At 40.4% G+C, this 17,770-nt stretch overlaps 1 protein-coding gene across 1 annotated transcript; it reads right to left on the reverse strand.

Moving 5' to 3' along the window:
- Window positions 1-1,529: 1,529 nt before the first annotated feature.
- Window positions 1,530-2,477, reverse strand: OR13A31 (olfactory receptor family 13 subfamily A member 31). Its single transcript, XM_014732969.1, is given in 1 exon segment — window positions 1,530-2,477. A coding segment is annotated over 1 exon segment (948 nt).
- Between the last annotated feature and the right edge of the window lie 15,293 nt (window positions 2,478-17,770).

Here is a 17,770-nt window from a genome sequence, read left to right on the forward strand (position 1 = left end):
AGATATGAGAAGTGGTATGATACTGTGGATTGTTTTTCATTTATTCATCACCTATTATGTTCTGGGTCCTGTTCTGTCGCTGAGGATACAATGGTAATCAAAATCTACAGCTGCTCCCATCATGAACCCCAGCATGGGAGATGTTGCTCAAATAATCAACTGTGATTAGCTCTGAGGCAAATAAGAAGGCACTAGGAGAGCAGATAACAGAGGGACTCAATTCAGTCTGGTGAACGAAGAATTACTTAGGATTTAACACGCAGCTGGCACGTATAATAAGTGTGAGTTAACCAGGTAAAGAGCGTTCCATGCAGAAGGAATAATGTGTACACAGACTCGAAGAGGGGTCTTGTCTCGGGTCATGAGGTTCCCATCACACCCCTGGATCAGGGATTCCAAGGCAGTCGTTGGATGAGAAGAGAGATGTCTTAGGAATCTCCAGAGAAACAGAAACAATGGGAGATACACACACAGATGTCCTTGTGACAGTTAATATATATACATATATATGATATAATGTACACATGTATACATATATGCATATGTGTCATTACATATATATATACATATATGTATAAAATTACACAATATGATATGCATATATATATGCATATGGAGATTTATTACTAGAACAAGCTGACGCAGTTATGGAGGCTGAAAAGTCCCATAATCTGCCATCTGCAAACTGGAAAATGAAGAGACCTGGTGGTGTAATTCAGTCCAAGTCCCCAAACCTGTGATCTGTGCGTGACAGTTTGAGTATTAGCCTGAGTCTGAAAGCCAAAGTGTAACTTTGCCCTTCCTCCACCTTTTTGTTCTATTCAGGCTCTCAGTGAATTAGATGATGTCCACCCACTCTGGTAAGGTTGACCTTCTTACTTTCAACTGAGAGTAAAGACCCCCGTTGATGAAGGTGGACTTCTTTACCTCAGTGGATTAGATGACGCCCACCTCCATTGGAAAGGTTGGTCTTCTTTACCCTGCTCACCCATTCAGTTGTTAATCTCTTCTAGAGACACCTTCACAGACACATCAAGAAATTATGTTTTACCAGATATCTGGGCATCCATTACCCCAGGCAAGTTGACACATAAAGTTAGCCACCTCAGGAGAGACTTCCTCTGCAATTTGGGGCCAAGATCCATTTGGTCTAAGCAGAAATTTGCACTGCTTTAGAGGAACGCTTTGGATGGAATTGAACTGGCTCTCACTGCATGTTAACAGGATGTAGGTAGAGACTCTGTTCTGATGTGCAGTCCAAGGGATCTGAGAGGTTAAACAATGCACTTGTTTTTTGTGACTACGTCTTATATTCCAGGAACCCCAAACTTTTAGTAAAAGGAGGCTAAAACCATGTCTTATCAAGATTCTATGGGAAATCAGTGGAGGAATGTTTTCTCAACAAAGCTGTATTGAGAGTGTCAGTGGTAGCCTCCATGGGAAGAGGATATTTAAAACAATTGCGACACATCTCAGAAGAGTCAGGGGTCAGGGAGCAACAAAGAACACAAACTTTAGGGACTGTCAATTTACAATTTTTCCACTATGAGCATCAAGACTTTCTTGAGGGCCCCTTTGACATCCTTGTTCCTCAGGGTGTAGATGAGAGGGTTCAAAGCTGGGCTCACAGTGGCATAAAGCACAGCCATAACCTTGCCCATCCCCGGGGAGTAGCCGGAGCCAGGGCTCAGGTAGGTGTAGACGATGGTGGAGTAGTACATGGTCACCACAATGAGGTGGGAGGAGCAGGTGGAGAAGGCTCGCCGTTTCCCCTCAGCCGTGCGAATCTTCAGGATGGTGGAGATGATGAAGCCATAGGACACCATGGTGAGCAGGAAATTCAACACCGCAAAGAATATGTCAGCCACAATTGCCATGATGTCATTAACATATGTGGAGGAACAAGAGAGCAGCAGCAAAGGGGGAATCTCACAGAAGAAGTGATCAACCACGTTGGGCCCACAGAAGGACAACTGTAGCATCAGGCAGGCATTGACTCCAGCACCGAGCACACTCATGCCCCACACAGCTCCAGCCAGCACCGCACACACCCTGGGGTTCATCATGGAGCCATAGTGCAATGGCTGGCAGATGGCCACATAGCGGTCATAGGCCATGGCTGTGAAGAGCAGCACCTCAGCGGCTACTGACCATGACAGGAAGAACATCTGGGCCATGCAGCCCCCATAAGAAATGTTTCTCTTCTCTGCCACCAGAATCTCGAGTAGCTTGGGCACCACAGTGCTTGCACAGATAACATCCAACACAGCCAAGTTGACCAGGAAGAAGTACATGGGGGTATGGAGCCCAGAGTTGAAGGTAATGGCTGCGACGATGAGGGAATTGCCACAAAGCGCCACAGTGTAGAGGCAGAGAAAGAGGATGAGGAAGAGACTCTGGAGCTGTGGCTCTTCTGAGAAGCCTCGCAGAATGAATTCTGTCACCAGTGACTGGTTATTCATGGCCGTTTAAGTCATCTCTCAATGAATTTACATAGGTCAAAATTTCTTTCTTACTCTACGGTTTGACTATAAAGTAAAGGTTTATTACTATTGGTCAGTATAAATGAAAGAATCTCATCACCTTCATTTCATTTTCCATTTTCTCTAGGTATTTATGATCTCTCTGCTTAAGATAATTCTCACTCTAGACCCAATCACCTCTGCCTGGGGCCATAAGGAACAACAGACATTTCTGGAACTTTGTCTTAGCTAATGCTCTATTCTTTGTTATTTTCCTCCCAAATAAAAATAGCTTTAAAACTTTTCTGCATATTTCTTATAACTATATAAAAATGTAAGCAACATAGAATTCTGTAATGTGGAAGTAAAATACCCACCAACCTTCAAGGGCATGAACACACTTTCTGATTTATGTCTATGCTTCTTTGAATACTGGTTATTTTTCTCCCAATGATATTTGGCAGTGATCTCTCCATGTCAGTGATGGAATCAGTCATCCTTTTTAACAGGTGCACAGTATTTCAATAGAAATAGGCAGGAGGTCTTAATTCTGAAGGCATCAGTATTGCAGTTTCTGACCAGTGACCTGGCTCCGTCCTGCCACTGGTTCCTTTTGGGGCTCAGGAGTCTGTTTCCCAGCGGGTCTTCTCTTCATCAGTCCCTCTGCTCCAGCATCGCCTGCATCTTTTCACTTGGGCTCTCTGCTCTGTTAAATCTGCATTGTTCAGTCACGGTCAAAGAGCCAAGCACATTCACCATTCTCTGGGACCCTACATTTATTTTCCTGACACATTTTTCTAAATTTTGTCCAGAGAGACTATAGTCAAGAATATGAAATCAGTTAGCCTGGGCCCATTATAACTCTACATGAATTTCACAAAGAGGTACTCCCCACCCTCCAATGAGTCCAACATCTAACCTGGCCTGGAGTTAGCCTGTTGCAAACTCCTTGTGTCTTTTTGCGCTTGTCCCTTTCTCTTTTCTTTTATTCCTAGAGATAAAATCCTGTAAATTGCATGAGCCTCTTTCCTCATATCATGCACCTTTCCTGGCTTCCCACGTGAAATGATGATATCATCCTTAACATTGTCACTTTAACCTCACTTCCCTGGGAAGCCCTGGACAACACCAAGTTCACGGCTGACATACTTCTTCTATGCTTCACAGGGAGCGTTTCCTTCCATTTATACTTTTGTAGTTATCTCTCCAGTTATTGGTGTTACTGGCAACACCGCAAACTCTATGTAGCTTGACCACGTTCATCATGTTCCCTGAGGACGTTTAGCGCCGTGGGCATCCGCGACCAGCACTACTTTCAGCACCGTGGCCAGCAACACTTTCAGCACCGCATTCAGCACCACGGCCAGCACCACGCCCATTGACTGTTCTGTCAAGGATGGTGGATAAATCTTTACTGACTGACCAGCCCACCTTAACAGAACGATGCCTGTGACATCCTATGACGTCCTTGCTGGTCCTGCTTTTTCAAATCTGTCCAAATTGTCCAACACTCTCTCAAGGGACCGCTTTGGTAACTGAGCAGCGGTTCTCCTGTGGATCTCACTATCAACTCCCTGTCTGCAGCATCTGGGAGCCTCCACGTGAGGCAGCGTTTCTGTTCACTTTGTTAGACATTTCCTCTTCTCCTATGCTAAATTTCTCTAGGCAACAGTTAATCTCCCAGGCTGGGTAGCAATTAGAGCATTTCCCCTCTTATGCAGGCACATCTAAAAAGCAATGAACTGGATTATGCGTACATATTTTGGGATTGATTGACCGTGGGAAGATTTCGTATGACTTTCTCAGTGCCCAGAAGAGGGTTGGCAAAAGTTTTACCTGGACTGAGAAAGACAGATGTTGGGAGGCCTGTGGCAGTGTCCCCACGGAATCAAGGGAACGTGGGGTGTGGCTGCAAAGAGCAGACAAGGAGACAGCAGACTCACTAAGATCAGGGTGGCACTGGACCACTCTGGGAGAACCGATTGTGTCTCCTGCCAGTTAAAACTAGAAACTCAGACTCAAAAGCAGACATCGTTTCTCCTGGCAAGGAAATTTAAGTACAGTTGTGACCAAACAGTATAGTTCAAGAATTGACTTTTTCACCTGAGGAATAGCAAAAAATAACAGCTTTCTCCAACACGTTTTTTCATATTATTAGATATGAATCATTTTACAAAGAAAGGAGAAAGTGTAAACCAGTAATCTCATCAGATATAATTACTTGTATGTGTTAATTTACAAACTATGATACAACTATAAGAGGCACAAAAGAAGTGATTGAGTATCTTCAATTTAGCTATGACAATTAATGAAAGATTATAATGTAATTAATTTGAGATAATATAGAATCGTTCAACCTTACCTTTTTGATATCACAGGCAGATATTTCCAAATTTAACTTTTTGCTCTCCATTATGATTTCTAAGAGGACATTTTTGTCATATCTCAAAGGTTTTAACAACACTATAAGTGGCAAGTTGAGGTGCACTGTGGAGTATTGTACCATGAAATGTACGAGTATAAAAGGAAAATTATGCACCCATTCCAAGCCCATAAAACTCAACTTCATAATGCCAATGCCTAGTAAGATAAAAAAAAAAAGAAGAAAAACCAGGTTAAGAGTTACCACTATGCATCTATAATTGGTTAAGTGAATATGATTTTTTTAGGAATTCATAAACATAATTGCTGCAAATTTCAAATTATATCACTGAAAATGATACAAATATAAAAATTTAAGAATGTAGATCATTTATACTTGCCTTTGTGGTTGGTTAGTTACTCTTAGGGGTAATGAATACGTTTCATTTCTGAAGTTGCAAAATTAGAGACACACAAAACTGGAGCTTGCTAGACAGTTTTCAGAATACTTTAAATGTGACAATATAAAACTGAAGACATCAATAGACTTGTGAATATGAACAAGGCCTTTGAAGAGGTGCTTCAAACGATCCATGAACGTAGAATGGGGAATGGCCACCTTTATCAAGCTTCTTAGTTCAGTGGGAGTTGCCACCAGGGAGAGCCATTCACCCCAGGAGGCTCAAGGAATGTATTACATTAGCACTGCTCAGTTTCCTATGTTACCATGCCCCGCTTGTGCTGCCAGGTTCACATTGACTGTGTCCACTTGGTGTCACACTGTCCTTCCCCAAATGCCTGGGCCATTAACCTTTAAGTCACCACATGTCCCAGAAACACAAGCATTCAAAAGCTGGGAAAATTTACATTCAATGATTATGCTCACTTTTTAAATTGAAATAATGTTTTTTTTCTTAATTGCGTAAGTTTGACTTTTCCTCTATTGCTAAAATTAAGATGACATGAAATATAAAGGAGTAAAAGGAGGAAAAGTGAATTTACCCATAAGTCTAATATTTAGTGTGTTATTGACACTATTTTGTCTGTATTTTATTCCACTATGGTTATTGTTTGTTATTGCTTTTCTTTTTCAAAATGACAGTGGAAGTTACAGTTCCAATAGGAATATGGAGCATCTTAATTTAAAAGGTTCCACTTCTCCTGAAAACCATATATATCAACAAAGAAGAGAAAAAAACAGCAAACTACATCTTTAGCAAAGTTATAAGACAAAGAAAATCCCTAACCCCCAATTTACGTATAAATTACATACTCATCAAAACTGGCAATGGAATCCATAATGATGTCACAGGTGGAAAAGAAATCTATAACAAAATTCATTCTCAAAAATGGAGGGCCCTGTCCTGAGTGGAAACTGCCAAGAGCAAGAGTGAAGGAAAAATAACGCATGGATGGGGTGGTGGGGTAGGGAGGAGGGCGTGAGGGCATCACTCTTGGTGACAGCAGCCAGTTGCAAAAGAAACGAGAACATGAACTGTAGTAGGAGCCCTCCCAGGCTACACAGCCGGGCCATATAGCAGAGAAGTTCTCCGTACGAGCTTAGAAACTGGGGAAATATTCTTACTCCTCCAATAGCCCCTCCAGGAGATATTCATCTGCCATTAGCTGGAACAAAAAAATCCAAATCATTCTAATGTGAGTAATAAGAAGTCTTCAAGATCTATAAAGGTATTCTCTAAGAAGAGGTCTAAATGAAAGAGAAAAGAAATTTCACTGAAAATAAAGGAAAGTCATCAGTAAGAGCTCAGTACAATACAGAGGATACTGTAACCCAACTTTTCACTATTAATTGAAAAAATAAATTTAACAAGGAATTTGTAACTCTGAAGATATACTTAAAGGTAGAATAAAGGAATTCATGATAGAGATGATTAGACAATCCGAGGAAGTAATTGGTAGTGATTAGAAATAAATAGGGGGCTGGCCATGTGGCCAAGTGGTTAAGTTCACGTGCTCTGCTTTGGCGGCTCAGGGTTTCACCGGTTCAGATCCCAGGCGCAGATATCGCATCGCTCATCTGGCGATGCTGAGGCGGCGTCCCGCACAGTACAACCAGAGGTACTCACAACTAGAATATATAACTATGTACTGGGGGCTTTAGGGAGGAGAAGAAGAAGAAAAGAAGAAGAAGATTGGCAACAGATGTTAGCTCAGGTGTCAATCTTAAAAAAAAAAAGCATGCTGACTGTGGTCTCATTTTTTTTAAAAAAAAGAAGAAAAGAAATGAATAGAAAAAGTAAAACGACTTGCTAAATTAAATAAAAATGAATTATCTGAAACACAAGTGATAAAGGACACAAGACACAGCACATCCAGAGACATAAAAGATACAATAAGAAAAGTGAAAAATTTAATAGAAATAAAGATAGAGATAAAAATGGTTAGGGGAAAGTCATAACTATGGAAGAAAGGGACAGAATATCCAGCAGACAATAGACACATCTTTGGAATGCTTAACAAAAAATATCAAAACAATAGACCAAAAAGCACTTTAAAATATAATTTAGGACTTCTGCTTATTGTAGGATGAACTAGCTTGTAGGAGACCAACATTTCTCCTGATAACATTAAGAAAATTCATATAAAATACAAAAATAATTTATTTAAAGACATCAGATTTCCTCTGAAGCAATGAAGCCCAGAAAAGCTAACATTCCAGAGTGGAGAACTTTGAAGACATTAACAGCCAAGAACTTTAAAATAATTATAATAAGTATGTTAAAGAAAATAGAGAAACTATGGGAAAATTAAATGAAAATTATGGGAAATTTCACCAGAGGAAGAGAATCTTAAAAAAAATCAAATGGTGGTGGCCGGCCTCGTGGCTGAATGGTTAAGTTCGCATGCTCTGCTGTGGCGGCCCAGGGTTTCGCCGGTTCAGCTCCAGGGCATGGACTTGGCACCGCTCATCAAGCCATGCTGAGGCAGCATCCCATATGCCACAACTAGAAGGACCCACAACTAAGAATATACAACTATGTACCAGGGGGCTTTGGGAAGAAAAAGGAAAAATAAAATCTTTAAAAAAAATCAAATGGAATTCTAAAGCTGTAAAATACAAACTATCTGAGGTCAAGAACTCAATAGATGAGTCCACTTACAGATTGGACACAGCAGAGCAGAAGATCAGAGAGCTAAAAAGAAGAGCAGTAGATAGAAAATACTCACATGGAAATGTGGAAAGAAAAAAGTAGAAAATGGACTAAAAAGTATATAGGACATAGTGAAAATACCTAATGCATATCCGAATCCCGAAAGGAGAGGAGTGGAGAACAGAAGAAAGAGAGAGAAAGAGAGAGAGAGAAAGAGAGAGAGAGAGAAGCAATAATCAAAGAGATAACCAAGGAAAAGGTCAATTCAAGAAATTGGATTTCCTTTGGGGGTGGGACTTCTGGAATGGTAGTGTGCAAAGCACTTAATTAGAATTGGAAAATTATAAAAACAAACATTTAAAGTCTCTATTAATTGTCTTAAGGGTACATGGCAAATGGAGAAACATTTATTCAAGAAAATCTATTAAATCTTGGTAAGAACAGTGAGAGTCTGTGGCATTGGAGCCAGAACCCTCTCCACTCCCCATCCAGCTCAGTGTGACAGAAGCTCTACTCTGGGTGGGCGTGGTCAAGGAAGTCGGCTCCTTCTCCTGCTACCCCCAGATGACAGTCTACAGCCATGGATTCACCCGTGGAAAGGAAAGCCTTTAACATTTCTCACCACCCTCTAGCTCCATGTCGCAGAGGCTCTATTCCAGGCAGGCACAGCTGAACAGACTGGGGTCCACTTCTGACACCCAGCCCCATTCAAAAGTTGGAAGCTCTAGTCCAGAAATAGCAGGACAGAAGTACTAGTCACCAATTGCTTCTAGACCAGTTCACTCATAGGGCAGATGTTCCCTCAGTGCTAGAGGAGAAAGCCAAGGGGACTACGGGCTACAATCCCCAACCAGTGTCCCACTTGTAGAGAAGGGGTATCACTCCAGGAGAATGGGTCACTGTCCCCACTCCCAGCTCCAGTGCAGAGGCAAAATGAGGAGGCAAGGAATATGTCCCAAGCAAGGGAACAGGACAAAATCCCAGAAAAAGGACTAAATGAAAAAGAAATAAGCAATCTGCCTGATAAAGAGTTCAAACAGAAAGTCATAAGGATGCTCACTGATCTTGGGAGAAGAATGGATGAGCACAGTGAGAACGCCAAAAAAGAAGTGGAAAATATAAAAAATACTGAGTCCGAAATGAAGGATACAATACTGGAAATTGAAAATTCACTAGAGGGACTCAATAGCAGAGTAGATGATACAGAAGAACGGATCAGTGAGCTGGATGAATGACTAGAGGAAATCACCCAAGCTGAACAGATAGAAGAAAAAAGAATTAAAAAGAATGAGAACAGTCTAAGGGAACTCTGGGACAACATCAAGTGTACTAAAATTCATATTATAGGTGTCCTAGAAGAAGAGAAAGACAAGGAGGCAAAGACTCTATTTAAAGAAATAATAGCTGAAAACTTTCCTAACCTAAGGAAGGAAACAGACATCCAAGTACAGGAAGCACAGAGAGCACCAAACACAATAAACCCAAAGGGGCTCACATCAAGACACATCTTAATTAAGCTTTCCAAAATTAAAGATAAAGAGAGATTCCTAAAAGCTGCAAGAGAAAGGCAACAAGTGAAATACAAAGGAAACCCCATGAGGGTATCAGTTGACTTCTCAGCTAAAACTTTACAGGCTAGAAGGGAGTGTGTGATATACTTGAAGTGCTGAAAGGGAAAAAATCTACAGCCAAGAATACTCTATCTAGCAAGGTTATCATTCAGAATGGAATGAGAGAGAGAGAGTTTCCAAGACAAGCAAAAATTAAAGGAATTTATCACCAAGAAACCAGTCTTACAAGAAATGCTAAAGGAACTTATAGAAGTTGGAAAGAGAAGACCACAAATAGGAATAAGAAAATTATCCAAAAAAAGAGGCCATAAAATCACTGGGAAAGGCAAAAATACAGTAAAGGTAGCAGATCAACCACCTATGAAGATAATATGGAGGCCAAAAGACATAAGTACTAAAATTACCTATTTCAATGACAAGAGGGTAATGGATACACACACAAAATAAGAAGTCAGATATGACGTCAAAAACATAAAATGTGGGAAGAGGAGAGCAGAGTAGTAGAGCATTTTGAAAGAGGTCCAATTAAAGAGACCATCAACTCAATATAGATTGCTATATACGTAGATTATTGTATAAGAACCTCATAGTAATCACAAACCAGAAACCTATAATGAATACACAAATAATTAAGAGGAAGGAACCCAAACATAATGCTAAAGAAAACCATCAAACCACAAGGGAGGAGAACAAGAGAAGAAGAAAGGGACAGAGAACTACTAAAACACCCAGAAAAAAGTAACAAAATGGCAATAAGTACATATTTATCAATAGCTACTTTAAATGTCAATGGACTAAATGCTCCAATCAAAAGTCATAGCGTGACCAATTGGATAAAAAACAAGACACATATATATGCTGCCTACAAGAGACACACTTCAGATCTAAAGACCCTCACAAACCGACAGTTAAGGGATGGAAAAAGACACTCCATGCAAATGGTAAAGAAAAGAAAGCAGGGATAGCAATATTTATATCAGAGAAAACAGACTTTCAAACAAAAACTGTAACAAGAAACAAAGAAGAGCATTACACAATGATAAAGGGAACAATCCAACAAGAGGATATAACGTTTGTAAATATATATGCACTCAACGTAAGAGCACCTAAATATGTAAAGCAATTATTAACAGACATAAAAGGAGAAGTGGACAGTAACACAATAATAGTAGGGGACTTTAACACTCCATTTACACCAATGGATAGATCATCCAAACAGAATATCCGTAAGGAACATTGACCTTGAATGACACATTGGACCAGATGGACTTAGTAGATGCATATAGAACATTCCACCCAAAAACCGCAGAATACACATTCTTTTCAAATACAGATGAAACACTCTCTGGGACCAAACACAGATTAGGCCACAAAACAAGTCTCAATAAATTTAAGGAGATTGAAATAATACCAAGCATCTTTTCTGACCACAAAGGTATGAAACTAGAAATCAACTACAGGAAGAAAATCAGAAAAGCCACAAAAATGTGGAGATTAAACAAAATGCTACTGAACAACGATTGGGTCGATGAAGAAATCAAAGGTGAAATCAAAAAATACCTGAAGACAAATGAAAATGAAAATACTACATGCCAAAACCTTTGGGATATAGCAAAAGTGGATCTAAGAGAGAAGTTTATAGCAATTCAGGCCTACCTCAGCAAACAAGAAAAATCCCAAATAAGCAATCTAACAGTGCATCTAAAGGAACTGAAAAAGAAGAACAAACAAAGTCCAAAATCAGCAGAAGGAAGGAAATAATAAAACTCAGAGCAGAAATAAGTGAAATAGAGACTGAAAAAAAAAATAGAAAAAAGTCAATGAAACAAAGAGCTGGTTCTTTGAAAAGATAAACAAAATTGACACACCTTTAGCTAGACTGATCAAGAAAAAAGAGAGAAGGCTCAAATAAATAAACAGAAATGAAAGAGGAGAAACTGAAACGGACACCTCAAAAATACAAAAGATTATAAGCGAATACTATGAAAAGCTATATGCCAACAAATTGGACAATCCAGAAGAAATGCATAAATTCTTAGAATCATGTGACCTTCCAAAACGAATCAAGAATAAATAGAGAATTTGAATAGACCAATCACCAGTAAGGAGATCAAAACAGTAATAAAAAACCTCGCCCCCCAAAAAAAGTCCAGGACCAGACAGCTTCCCTTGTGAATTCTACCAAAAATTCAAAGAACACTTAACCTACATCCTTCTGAAATTCTTCCAAAAAATTGAAGAAGAGGGGAAGCTTCCTAACTCATCCTATGAAGCCAACAGTACCCTGATACCAAAACCAGCAAAGGACATCAGAAAGAAGAAAATTACAGGCCAATATCACTGATGAACATCAATGCAAAAATCCTCAACAAAATACTAGCAAATCTAATAGAACAATACATTAAAAAGATCATATACCATGATCAAGTGGGATTTATTCCAGGGGTGTAGAGATGTTTCAACATCTGCAAATCAATCAATGTGATAACCACATTAAGAACATGAAGAATAAAAATCACATGATCATCTTAATAGATGCAGAGAAAGCATCTTACAAGATACAACATGCATTTATGATAAAAACTCTGAATAAAATGGGTAGAGAAGGAAAGTACCTCAACATAATTAGGGCCATATATGACAAACCCACAGCTAATATCATTCTCAATGGAGAAAAACTGAAAGCTATCCCTCTAAGAATAAGAACCAGACAAGGATGCCCACTTTCACCACTCTTATTTAATCTAGTATTGGAAGTCTCAGCCTGAGCAATCAGGCAAGAAAAAGAAACAAAAGGATCCAAATTGGAAAGGAAGAAGTGAAGCTGTCACTATTTGCAGATGACATGATTTTATATACAGAAAACCATAAAGAATCTACTAAAAAACTTTTAGAAACAATAAATGAATACAGTCAAGTTGCAGGATACAAAATCAGCATACAAAAATCACTTGTGTTTTTATACGCTGACAACGAAGTAGCAGAAAGAGAAATTAAGGATACAATTCCATTTACAATCGCAACAAAAAGAATAAAATACCTAGGAATAAACTTAACCAAAGAGGTGAAAGATCTGTACACCAAAAACTGTAAAACATTGTTGGAAGAAGTTGAATAATTCACAAAGAAATGGAAAGATATTCCATGCTCTTGGATTGGAAGAATTAACATGGTTAAAATGTGCATTCTTCCTAAAGCAATCTACAGATTCAAAGCAATCTCCATCAAAGTTTCAACAACATATTTTACAGAGATAAAACAAAGAATCCTAAAATTTATATGGAACAACGAAAGACCCTGAGTAGCCACAGGATTCCTGAGGAAAAAGAACAAAGCTGGAGGTAGCACATGCCCTGATTTCAAAACATACTACAAAGCTACAGTAATCAAAACAGCATGGTACTGGCACAAAAACAGACACACAGATCAATGGAACAGAATCGAGAGCCCAGAAATAAACCCACACATCTATGGGCAGCTAACTATTGACACAGGAGCCAAGAACATACAATGGAGAAAGGAGAGCTTCTTCAGTAAACGGTGTTGGGAAAACTGGACAGCCACATGCAAAATAATGAAAGCAGAGCATTACCTTACACCATACACAAAAATCAACTCAAAATGGATCAAAGACTTGAAGATGCGTTCCGAAACTATAAAACTTCTGGAAGATAATATCGGTAGTACACTCTTTGACATCGAACTAAAAAGGATCTTTTCAAATGCCATGTCCTCTCTGACAAGGGAAACAAAAGAAAAAATAAACAAGTGGGAATTCATCAGACTAAAGAGAAAAAGAAACTAGTATCAAAACAAAGAGACAACCCACCAATTGGGAGATAATTTTGCAAATCGTTTATCTGACAAGGGGTTAATCTTCATAATATATAAGGACCTCACACAACTGAACAATAAGAAAGCAGACAACTGGATCAAAAAGTGGGCAGAGGAGATGAACAGACATTTTTCCAAAGAAGATACACAGATGGCCAATAAACACATGAAAAGATGTTCGACATCGCTAATCATCACGGAAATGCAAATCAAAACTACACTAAGATACCACCTTACGCCTGTTAAAATGGCTATAATCACTAAGACTAAAAATAACAAATGTTGGAAAGGGTGTGGAGAGAAGGAAACCCTCATACACTGCTGGTGGGAATGCAAACTGGTGCAGCCACTATGGAAAACAGTATGGAGATTCCTCAAAAAACTAAAAATAGAACTACCATATGACCCAGCTCTCCCACTCCTGGGTATCTACCCAAACAACTTGAAATCAACAATCCAAAGTAGCATATGCACCCCTGTGTTCATAGCAGCACTATTGACAATAGCCAAGACATGGAAGCAACCCAAGTGCCCATCGACCAATGATCGGATAAAGAAGATGTGGTGTATATATACAATGGAATACTACTCAGCCAGAAAAAAAAAGACAAATTCATCCCATTTGCAGTAACATGGAAGGAGCTAGAGGGAATTCTGCTAAGCAAAATAAGCCAGTCTGAGAAAGACAAACACCAGATGCTTTCTCTCATATGCGGAATAGAAACAAACACATGGACAGAGAAAGAGTTCAGTGGTTACCAGAGGAAGGGGGCGGGGGGTGGGCACAGAGGGTGAAGGGGAGCACTTATGGGGTGACAGTCAAGACATAATGTGCAACTGAAATCTCACACTGATGTAAACTATTATGAACTCAATAAAAAAAATTGAGAAAAAAAGATTTCAGGACTCTGAAACGCTTCAGACTTTCTCTCTTTCTTAGGAATGGCCTGCAGTTCAGTGAGACTAACAACCTATGAAAACATAAATCTGTCATGAAAACTAAGAAGGAAAAAATTTTAGTGAATCACCTTTTGGTTTTGTGCATAAAACTAAATATGACACTTTGGAAATGTGGAATAAATGATGTTCGACAACATCCTGAGATCCCGTCAGGTCAGGACATATATTTGATAAAATAATTCCATATTCACATCAAAACAAAGATACTGTTCTAATTTTAATTTTTCCTTGACCAAAGGGTAGAAAAAATATTTATTTTTCTATCTGAAGACTATTTAAGTAAAGATGTCATCAACTTCTTTGAAAAGAGAATTTCTTAATCTAAAAAGGGAGTTTGAACTAGATGCCACCACCTTTTCTGGGGTTCCCATTCAAAATTCACTTTCCCTACGGAGAATATTTACCAAGTGCCAATGGTTTCCGTGTATGACAGCAACTAATTCTGAGAGCAGCTCTGTGAGGTAGGCACCATTGTCGTTAAAACTCCACTGTAAAGATAAGGAGGTTACGTCTCAAAGAAGGGAAATGATTTTCCTAAAGTCACACAGCTAGCAAGTGGTAGAAATGAGAGCTGGTTCCTGGTCTCCTGGCTTCAAAACTTGTACTGGAAACACCATCCTATGTTGTCACCCTTTTAAATCTGCCATTTAAACTTCACTGTGATGGAGTAAGGTGTATTGTAATGGAACTGCAGAAGAAGGGGCGAATGGCTGGAGCAGGAAGCCCCGAATTCCTGGGGAAGCATGGGCCTTAGTCCCGAGAATGGAAAAGAAATAGAGAGGATGGCTGGGGACAACGACCATGGCTTTCCTGACTTGAGTTCACCCAGGGAATCTGAAGGCTCTAAGCTCTGAGCACCCAGGGTTGGCTGTAGGGCGCCTGAGCAGGTCACAGGCGGCCTGGGAGGCAAGGCTGGGGTCCAAGAGGGAACCCAGAGTCCCGATGGCAGGCCAAGGGCCAGGAGGTGGGGTGGGGGTAGCAGGACCAGGAAAGGAAGCTGAGGCCAGGAGCTCCCGGAGCAGGAGGACATGGACTGAGGGAGGATGTGTGGACCCCACGGGATAACAGGCCCCTGGAGTTGGGCCCCTCTCAGGGGTCCCTGAGCACCTGCCGAGGTCTGAAGTGGCCAAACACTTCACTGACTCCACTGACGGCTGCCTGTCCCCTTGTATGACGCGCAGATGAAGACTGTATAAGTGAAAGCAGTGGCGAGAGGATGATTGTGGAATTGGAATCCGTGAACCCCTCCCAGCCAGCAGCCTCCCATGCCCACGGGCATGTGCAGTGTGTATGGCCCGGTTGTGGGGACTCTGAACTGGGGTCAGGCTGGCACAGCTGTGGAAATGAAAATCAGCACCTCCTTTCCAGAAGGAAGGTGGGCAACTTGTCAAGAGCCTTCAAATAGCTACACCTTCTGCAGACTTGACTTTATGTAACAGTCTGTAACGTGGTATTTCTTTGCACAAAGAGAATCTTTGCAAAGTTGTTAACAGGATAAATTGATACAAATTAGCCAATTCCACGTCACTGGTATTTATTTATATATTTGTGCATTTATTTTTATAAATTTGGACCATACAGGGAACGTCCCACCCCCACATTTCCTTGGTTGTGTGGTTTGGTTCACAGTTCTTCATTTGGGTGATATCAACCAGGATAATCAGTTTTACAATATCAACCAGGATAACAAATGTTACAATAATTAGGATTTTGAAAAGAGCCTGGACTTTGCAGCAGCCAAAATTCAAATGCCAGCTCTGCTGAGCTCTGTGACCTCAGGCTACGTATGAATTTCTTGAATCTCTGTTTCCTTCTCATGAGTAAAATAGGGCTAAGGACAGCATTTGTCAGAAATGGAGGGAAAACGCTGTGTGTAGACGTGTAACTTATGGAAGACAAGAAAAAAGACTCATTCTGCTTTCTCCCACCTCACCCTTTAAGTAAGGAAATAATTATTATTTGTTAATTGGACTAAGGTAACATTAGATTTAAGACCTGAACTATCAGGTCTGGGTGTGTCTGTGCGTTAGAATTTAAATTCCACATCTGCCTAACGGAATCACACTGTGCAGTCACTGGATTCCTACAGAGCGGCATTTGCAGTTAGCGGGATATGATGACTCTATAGAAAGCAAAGAACGCAGAGCAAAATACGGTGTATATAATACATCCTCAAACATGTAAGAAAAAACAGAACCAAGAAGAAAATATGCTAAAGTATAAAACGTCTCATAATGCTGGAGTTGACATTCTATTTTCTCTTTTTCTGTATTAAAAAAACAAGCCATGTTGGCTTCCAGTTAGGATGGAGTACTGGGAAACAGATTTGCCTCAGAGCTCAAACAACAAAACCAGACAATATGCATGAAAAAAGGTTTTCAAGACTCTGGATGTGAGTCACTGAAGGACAGTGAAACCCGAGAGCCGGGGAGTAAGAGAGGAGCACACAGCTGCTCCAGCTCCAGGGCGGGGCGTTCCAGCTGAAACGTAGCGAGAAGGGATGTCGGCATCTTGAACTGGAGGAGAACGAAAACACAACACATCAAAACTTGCAGAATGCTGATAAAAGAGAGTTTATGAGAAAAGTTATGGCACTAAAGGAGGACATTAGGAAATACAAAGATCTCAAGTGGAGGACCCCAGCTTCTGCCCAAAGAAACTGGTGGAAAAAAGGCAAAGCAAACAGAAGAAAGATAGTTCTAAAAATACCAAAAATACTAAAAGTACTTTAAAAACTAATGAAGGAAAAATAGGATCATCTAAAGAAACACAGGACAGGGTTTGATAGAATTCAGTATCCACGGCCGACACAGACTCAGCAGACCAGGCACATGCGGGAAGCTTCTCGAGCACGTGGAGGGCCTCTGTGAGACCTGACGGGGCATCCCGCCTGGTGGTGGAAAACTGAATGTGTTTCCCTACGATCAAGAAAAGGCCGCACGCCCACTCTCTCCACTTCTGTTCAACATTAAACTGGGCCTCTAGGCAGTAAACCAGGCGAGAAGAAGACACGAAGGAGGGAGTACACCCGTCTTTATTTGCAGATGATGTGATCATTCAGAGAACCTTCTATGGAATCAGCAACAACTAAAAACTACTAGAAGGAATAATTGAGTTTAGCAAAGCTACAGGACACAATAGCATCAAAAATATGAAATAGGGATATTTCTGACAAAAGAGGTGAAAAACGCTAGAACCTACAAAACATTGCTGAAAGGTTTCCTGTAGCCAAATGTACTAAAAGAAGAGAAATCCTGTAAGTTAAAGTGGCCCCTGACCAGGCCTGAGTATGTTTGCAATGACCCAACACATCCAGCCCCTTCTGGCAGCAGCGGGACATGGCAGAAGTCACGTTAGCATCACACGTGACGTGTAGCATTACATATCGACGCTCTACAGGGGGTGGCCACAGGGCACAACACACATCATGCCAGGGCAAGGCACTGGGGCCTCAAAGTGTGTCTCATTG

This window comes from Equus caballus, chromosome 1, assembly GCF_041296265.1.
Source record: "Equus caballus isolate H_3958 breed thoroughbred chromosome 1, TB-T2T, whole genome shotgun sequence".
In the NCBI taxonomy this organism is placed as follows: domain Eukaryota; kingdom Metazoa; phylum Chordata; class Mammalia; order Perissodactyla; family Equidae; genus Equus; species Equus caballus.